The sequence below is a fragment of the Diospyros lotus genome, chromosome 6 (genome assembly GCF_014633365.1).
Source record: "Diospyros lotus cultivar Yz01 chromosome 6, ASM1463336v1, whole genome shotgun sequence".
Taxonomy (NCBI): domain Eukaryota; kingdom Viridiplantae; phylum Streptophyta; class Magnoliopsida; order Ericales; family Ebenaceae; genus Diospyros; species Diospyros lotus.
Window position 1 is genome coordinate 8,226,491 of NC_068343.1, and position 8,414 is coordinate 8,234,904.

Below are 8,414 nucleotides of genomic sequence, written 5' to 3' on the forward strand. Positions count from 1 at the left end.
CTTCCTCTTCCAAAGTTAAAAACATTTAAATTCACTTAACAAAAAGTTAACCCCCCCCCCCATTTTATTAGTTAGTTAACAAAATATCCAGATTTTTTTTTTACAATCACTTCACTTTTGTTTTTCGCCTTTTTTTTTTTTTTTTCTTGTTTCCACTCTTTCTATAATATTTAATTAAGTGTTCTTTTAATTTTGTTAGCATGCTATCATCAACATCTTATTTTGAGGTGAGATTGGTTGTTATAAATTTATAAATCACATCACTAAACAGTGATTATTTTAAATTAATAAAAAAAATTATTTTTTTTTCAAAATCCATTCTATAATTAATCTGAAAGTATTTTGTTTGAAAAAAATTCATCTATTCTTATTAATTGTAGAATGAATTTTGAAAGAAAAATATTAAATTTTTTATTTTTAATTTGAGATAATTATTGATGATGTGTATTAATTTAATAATGTATCTTATTTTGATTTGATACATAAAGGGAAGGTGACAGAAGATCCGGGCTCCCTTAGTTTTCATTGGATTTGATTAGTGCCCAGTTGTCATCCATATGATCTACGAAAGTGAAGAGATTTGCTGTGAGAAGGATGAATTCTTAGCTTTAATGGGTGTTTGAGCTCTTTTTAAATTATTTTTCATTTTATATCACTCGCTCCACTAACTAGTTAGAAAAAAAAAATTCTTGCTTGCCTCCAAAGTGTCCTCTTTTATCTTTGGATTCTTTAAAGGATTCTATCTATGTGTTTTACTCGTTTTGTCACACTAAATTTTATATATTTTTTTATTTTATTTCAATCTGTTTCACTGTGCCTTTTAACTCCATAAATCTTCATAATAGATTTTTTTACGTTCTTTCAAATAAATTTGCACTCAATCACAAATTTTTAATTCTCTTTCACTCAACATTCACGTAGCGTAATAGGACTTCCGCCACTCCCATTCACGTACCTGGTGCGGCACTTGCGGATCGTTAGCCAATCAATAAATCCATTTCTAGATGTAAGCCCATCTGCCCCACTTCACGCCGTTCTTCATGACTGGATTAGGCACACTGATGGGAGGCTGAGTTTCCTTGGCCTTTTTTTTTGTCAAGTTGGTGCATGGTGTGTCTAGTCGGACGCTCGCAAAAGCTCAATAGCACCCCGAGACACACAGCGCCCTCGACTATTGGTTTCTCTGTGCCGTCTAGCCAATAAAAGTGGGGGAGAAGCAGCAGTTAAAAGACAATTAATCCTTCTCTCTGCTGGAAACTAACAGAGGCACAGAACTCCATTTGGAGGCGCTACCACGGTAGCAGCAAGCTTAAATATAATTCTTCTCCATTTGAGAGAGGGAGGGTTGTTATAGTACGTAGTTGACTGACTGTAGTGCCATTTGATTTGATGAGCAACCAGCGAAGCACGGGAATCTGTGTTTCACTGTGTGTAAAGTTGTCGTTAGATTACGGGTCTCCAATTGCAGGCAAAAGTATTTCTCAATTGGTTACATATACATTCGTTCATATTCATAGTGTTCCTTAATTTCTGACATATTGGATGGACCGGTGGCCAGGTGTGGTTACAAGTACCTTCATATGTAATGTTCCTTAATTTCCGACGTATTGGACTGTTGGCCTGGTGTGGTTACAAGGCTCATGAATTGTCGTTGTTAGAAATAATCTTTTTTATCAAAATTATTTTAGAAGACAATTTAAAAAAAGAAAAAGTTATGTTATAAATTTCTTGTTATCCAACGTCTTATTGATGTCAGTATCTTTCTAATTTGTCCTTTTTTTTCTTTTTTATTAGTTAACTATTCAATTTATAGTTAAAAAATATTAAAAATCTAAACTAAAACTTCACCTAAAATGTGGTGTGGATAAAAATTAAAATATTAAAAAATTGCACAAGCCTTTTTATTCATTCAGTTAAAAGGTAGGGTGATCCTTATTCATAATGACAATGAGCATACAAAGTGATTTGAGTAATTAAACAAAAACCATATTAGTAGTTCGATTCTGTCGAATGCAACAGAATCAAGCCTTGATCTTTCCCATAGAGTAGAACCCATTTCCAAATTTATGCGAATTAGTTGGAATAATATAATAATAATCAAAAGAAAAGCAGCAAAGTTGGAACAGAAATCCCTTAACTAGAAGATATGACGACAGCACAGCAGAGGAATCCGGAACCACAACAGGCCAGTCCGATATGTCAGAAATTAAGGAACATTATGTATGAATGTATATGTAACCAACTGAGAAATACTTTTGCCTGCAATTGGAGACCCGTAATCTAACTACAACTTTACAAAGAGTGAAACACGGATTCCCATGCTTCGTTGGTTGCTCATCAAATCAAATGGCACTACAGTCAACTCCTATAAGAACCATCCCTCTCAAATGGAGAAGAATTATATTTAAGCTTGCTGCTACCGTGGTAGCGCCTCCAAATGGAGTTCTGTGCCTCTGTTACAGCACTGAGTTTCCAGCAAAGAGAAGGATTAATTGTCTTTTAATTGCTGCTTCTTCCCCACTTTTATTGGCTAGAAGGCACAGAGAAACCAATAGTCGAGGGCGCTGTGCGTCTCGGGGTGCTATTGAGCTTTTGCGAGCGTCCGACTGGACACACCATGCAACAACTTGACAAAGCCAAGGAAACTCAGCTTCCCATCAGTGTGCCTAATCCAGTCATGAAGAACGGCGTGAACTGGGACAGATGGGCTAACACCTAGTTCCTGAAACAATTTGCCATATAGCATAAATAACACTTCGAGTTTGTGCCTTTGGATGTGATGAACTCAAACTAACAATGGCAGGAATGCATGTGAACATGGAGTCTCGTGAAGACTTGCGGGTCTTGCACTAATAATCAAGAATGACTTCTTCAAAAAAGAATTAAGGAAAAAGTTTGGAATCAGGAACATGAACCAACATACCGAAGCCAGTTCCTCAATGACAATAGCCCGGTTACCATCCTTCTCAAAAAGTTCATAAGCACAGCGAGCATGTTGCTCCCATCGGTCAAGAGCCTCAAGCTGATGGACACTTAGTGCAGCTGCACAGAATTCCTCAAAATCCATTCTTCTATACTGGAGTGCATTAAGCTGTCATAAAATGAAGGGGTTAAAAAACCACCAATCCAAACATTACCTGCCAAAAAAGGAAAGTATAATCAACTGCACACCAGGATAACAATCGATGCACCTACCGATGCCAGAAATTCAAGGACACGAGATTCCTTCATAGCATCTGTTGCATTTTTTGTCAAGGCCTGACCAAATAAAAACACATATATATGAGAGCAACATTCAAGGGAAGTACACTAAATAAGCCAAAACAGCTTTTGCTCAACCAACCATTTTGATATTGTCTAAGCTTATGGCGCCATTTTTGTTTGGTTCCAATAATGCAAACTGTTCCTTCAAATAAAAAAGCTCGTCCACTGTCAATGTTTTTGCCAAGGCCTGTGACAAAACAAGAGCAAAAAATTATGCAATGATTCATTGAGAATGTCTACCACAAGAATATACATGCAGATGGAAAACAAAAACTGATAGAAACCATAACACCAGCAGCTCCCCACATAGTAATAGTAATAGCAATCACCAAAAGAACAATGTCAAGATATAACTAGGCAATACACGCTTTCAGATCTTTCTCTTGAGAGTTACTGACCAATCATTACACAATAAATCTAGAGGACCTTCCAGAAAATTGAATATGCTTGATAGTTCATGTATCCCATGTGGACCAAATAATCCACATGTACAATAAGTCTATGCCAGGTAATCAAGGAATAAATTCAATATGATTTCCAATAACATTACATGTCAACCTAGCTGTTCATCACAAACAAATTGACTAATGAACATAATCCAATAAAAAAAAATGTTCTTTTAAGATTTCAGTTTCAGGGATCCTCCTCTAGTTCAAATTGTTCTACATAGTATCATTTTCCAAACTAAACACATGAAGCATGAATGAAAGGAAGAAAATAGCTTACAGCCTCTCACCTTGTAATTAAGCAGACAGAAAAGGAATAACAACCCATGAAATAAAGAAGTCACTTTTGAAGTATGAATCACATAAGATCAGACAAGAAATCATCATCATATTTCTGCTCCATTATCTTTGGTCCAGTATGATCAAAGACTTATTGCCAATGGATATCATTGTTTCATTATGCCATACAGATGACCCAAGTTATAATATTAAAATTTCCATCAACAAATTAGAACAAGCTCCCATTCTAGATTATACCGTGGTAGTAAGAAGAAATTGAAGTGGTGTTGAAAGGATCCCACTGCAACAATTCATGCAGGCACAACCAATAACATACAATAAGGAAAATATCATTCCTGTAGCAGCATATACGCACCCGCAGAGCAGCTTTCCGAAGAGCAGATGAGCGCATGTAAACCTTCATTTGTTTAAATATTAGTATATCCAGGGAAATTTTTACATCATTGCTATTTCTAATCCATGGATGACCTGTGACAAAAGATCTTTCCGTGATTCAGGAATATAAAGAACAAAAATTTCAGAAGTCACACAGGGTTGAGACACTGACTCAATGCTTGTGCAGCTGTCAATCTTTTCCGAGGGTCCTTGTTCAATAAGCGCTTGACAAATTCTTTTCCCTCAGAAGATATAGAAGGCCAAGGTTCATCAAAACTTGGATCAGCTTTTAGCACAGCCCTAAAGATCCCAGATTCAGTTCGAGCCCAAAATGGACGGCTTCCACACAACAAAATATAAGCTATAACACCTATACTCCAGACATCAGCCTCTGTACCATAAGACCTATGCAAAACTTCTGGTGCCACATAGTATGCACTACCAACTATGTCATTGAGCCTTTCATCTGCAAATAAATAGGTGCAATAATAACAATTAGTCATTCAAACCATTTTAATGATAAGCCAGTACTACATTAAACAATTAAGAAGTAACAACAAACCTGGCTTCACAAAATCTGACAACCCAAAATCTATGGCCTTAAGTTGTGAGTTATCATCCTTAGATGTAAACAAGAAATTCTGGTCCAGCAATTACACCACAGTCAGACGAGAGCAACAACATATAATAAAAGACAATTGCAAATGCAAAATCGCTAAAAGAAATTGCCATCATTACATCGAGTCCTCATGTAGATGTCTTAGCCAATACATGAGATAATGTGTGCAAATCTTCCTTACCAATCATTTGCAGTTTCAAGTGCTACAAAGATTATCATGAGGTCCCAGAACCAAGGTGATTGCCAAACTAGCAATTTTGTAAGCTACGTTTTAAAAAAAAAAAAGATTCTCAAAATATATAGCTAAGATAAATCAATTTCTTGCCCAGGATGCCCCAACTAAAAACTAATAAACATGATTGATGCACGTTGCAATCAAGCAGATTTAAAGCTAATGCAAGTTAAATAATGTTAAATTAAGAAAATCCCTGACCTCTGGCTTAAGATCACGGTGAACCACACCCTGGAGATGGCAAAAAGAAACAACATTCAGTATTTGAATCAGGACAGCTTTTGCATCATCTTCAGTGTATTTGCCACCCCTGCAGAGAATAAAAGAAATTACAGAAGCTATTAACTAGTAACATTTTCTCACAATTCTCCTTTATTTATCCCATTACATTCAAGATTGAGATTAGAAAATGATCAACTTTGTAGCTAACACAAACAAGATACCTTAACAGTATCTTATCCAAAAGCTCTCCACCTTCACACAACCTGAAAAATAGAATTCATCAAGACCTCTTGGAAAACTCCAATTGAAATAGGCACAAAATTGGCAAGCAACAGAGCTGTTAACTAACTTAGACTCCCTATTAAACTAGATAATGGAAGCAAATTTGTCATTTAATTGGTTCAGCATAGCCACAGTTTTTAATCCACTATACTACATAAAATTCAATGAAATTGTCAAGATTCAAGCTTACTCCATCACTATGTAGACATTATCATGGTCTTCAAAAGCATCATAAAATTGGACAAGATTGTTATGCCCAGTCAAAGCTCTCAATATTTTCACCTCCCTTCTTACATCCTCAATGGCTATGGCAGTCGTCATCTGGTTACAAGAATAATCGATCAGGATTAACAATAACGATCTAGCAAAATAATCCAAATAAGTAGATTAAAATTGAAACACAGAAACACCCCAATCTAGTAACTTACCAATTAAATTATTACGCCTCTTGTACAAAAAAGAACAGTAACATTAAAGAAAAATGAGTAAGGGGATCAAATATCAAGCAGATGCAAAAGTATCAGATACTACACTGTCTAAAATATTCATAACACAGAAGAAAAAAAAAAAGTAAATAGCAACAAGTAATGCAAGGCCAAGGAGTATCAAGTGACAAAAGGCATATCTATTGACCAATTCCTAACCAACAAAAGGTAAAATTGGTAGTTTAAGGAAGCACACTGGAGTTATTATTAATAACAGTTGGTAGTTTAACAAAGCACACTGAACTAACTATTCATAACACCATAAGACTGCTTATTCCAATTATTCCTATTGGAGTCAATGATCTTGAGACCATTGCATCATATTTGGGGAACAGAAATTTACTCCCCTGAATATTTGACTTGTCAAGAAACACTCAAGACTAAAGATTCAAAATCAGAGAACCACTTATTTTGATGGAAAAGTGGTTGAACTTTAGGACCCCCATCTATAAACAGTATTGATTGGTAAAGCACAGAAGCATGCCTGAATTCCTTCTTCTACAAGACCCATTTCTCAATATAAAACTTGCAATGCTTTCCAGTTACTCTTTTAATCAAGCGGACAAGATTAAGGAAGAAATCAGTTGATAACTTATAGTTTGTTTAAGGAAAAAGATAGAATTAAAAACGTGTAAATTCTTAAGAATTTAGATGTCTGATACCCAAAATGTGACCGAAGGATTCAAAACTTTGGTAGGTCACATAAGTTGTCATCTGTAGATACATGTCATGTAAAGTCAAATTGTATCATGTTCAAGTTCCAATATCTTGGAAGCAAACCGCCATTTGGGAAGCATCAATTGAAATTTCAAAGCAGCCTGATCATTGACATGCTTTCTCAGCCTTAATCAATTCAAATTCGCATACGCTATGGACCAATTTTTTTTAATTGTCAACTATTCTTACAGGTCCACGATTTGCAATCAATTATTGCAATTTGCTTAATAATTAAAAGATCTTGTCAATAAGCCAGAAGCAGCGATACATTACATTTCCCTTGCTGCCTTATTTAATCAAAATCTGACAATTATAACTCAACGCCCCCATTATTTTCACACCAGTTGATTGAATAAGTTCGTATTGCAATAGAACACTGCATGAACAAACTTGCATGCTTCTATTCCGAGAGCTGATTAAAAGAGACAAATAAGGGTTTCCATCAAACCACCACCAGTTCATAAGACCAAGATTTATCTCTACCTACAGATCTGATCTCCGCATCGACGCGACCAATCAGCTAAGAGACAACTCTCGCAAGTACTAAAATCACATAGATCAGGGATTCTTGATTAAAGATATCGCTAATTAGCGAGAAATAGAGAAAGATTGAGTGAGAAAAATTCAAACCTTCGCTTTTGGGATGACCTTGACTGCAACTTCTTGTCCCTTAAGTTCACCTTTCTTGAACTTGGCTTTGCATGTATACCCAAAATGCCCCCTTCCCACCTCCTCCCCAAGCTCATACTTGTTCCCGAAATGCTTCGAGAACCCGAAACTCTTGTCGAGCCCAGCCACAGCCCCCTCCGCCTCATTTCCCTCGGGTATCGCCGCCTCGTTCGGCTTTACCGACCCGTGTCTCCTAGCCAAGACCGCCTTAATGTGCTTTGCCGGAGACGGAGGCGGGAATGGCCGCTTGAAGAACCGCTTCGGCGTCGAATTGGCCGAAGATCTCGCCGGAGACTTCTTGGAGAACAAGTAGTGCGCCGGACTCGGGCTGTAAAACGGGAAGAAAGGGGATTTCTTACCTACTTCGGCCTCCTCCTGCTTCTTCCTTTGCTGGCTCTCGGCATTATCAGCTGGTTTCGCATCATCTACAGTAGGAACGGCGTTGCCGTCCTGAATAGTAGGATCACTGCCGGAGACAATGGTATGCGTCGAGGGTTTGGAGGTGCAAATACCCATACCGGATCAGCGAGCTCGCCCCTCCAAACTCAATTTATGCAAAATCCCCCCCCTCCTCTAGCTCAGTGCTGGAGCATTACGCGAAAACCTGATACTGAATTTGAATCTCTCATTCAGATTGGTCAGATTTGAAATTCTTCTCGCTTTCTAGGGTTTTTCACTTTGATTTATAGTTCGCTGGTTCCGAAAATGGAGCTTTTAAGTAAATTGGAGAGAGAGAGAGAGAGAGAGAGAGAGAGAGGAAGGGATCTGAAGATGATGATAAAAGGGAAACGACGCTAAATAAT

The 8,414-nt window shown here is 37.0% G+C and overlaps 1 protein-coding gene across 1 annotated transcript; it reads right to left on the reverse strand.

Annotated features, from left to right (window-relative positions):
* Positions 1–2,103: 2,103 nt before the first annotated feature.
* On the reverse strand, positions 2,104–8,414 carry LOC127804649 (CDPK-related kinase 5). Its single transcript, XM_052341551.1, has 11 exons — positions 7,573–8,414; positions 5,931–6,061; positions 5,680–5,721; positions 5,438–5,546; positions 4,948–5,026; positions 4,558–4,851; positions 4,366–4,478; positions 3,344–3,451; positions 3,196–3,258; positions 2,924–3,091; positions 2,104–2,722 (listed from the first exon to the last, which is right to left on the reverse strand). The coding sequence occupies exons 1-11, from the start codon at positions 8,125–8,127 to the stop codon at positions 2,582–2,584; spliced, it is 1,803 nt and encodes a 600-aa protein (XP_052197511.1). The 5' UTR covers positions 8,128–8,414; the 3' UTR covers positions 2,104–2,581.

Bases quoted from the DNA above. Each gene is read 5' to 3' on its own strand.
- LOC127804649 (XM_052341551.1), bottom strand. From the start codon at position 8,127: ATGGGTATTTGCACCTCCAAACCCTCGACGCATACCATTGTCTCCGGC. The intron at 4,479-4,557 runs GTCAGTGTCTCA...CTTTTGTCACAG, and splicing joins GACAGCTGCACAAGCATTGA to GTCATCCATGGATTAGAAAT. The intron at 2,723-2,923 runs GTATGTTGGTTC...AAATTGTTTCAG, and splicing joins TCATTGAGGAACTGGCTTCG to GAACTAGGTGTTAGCCCATC.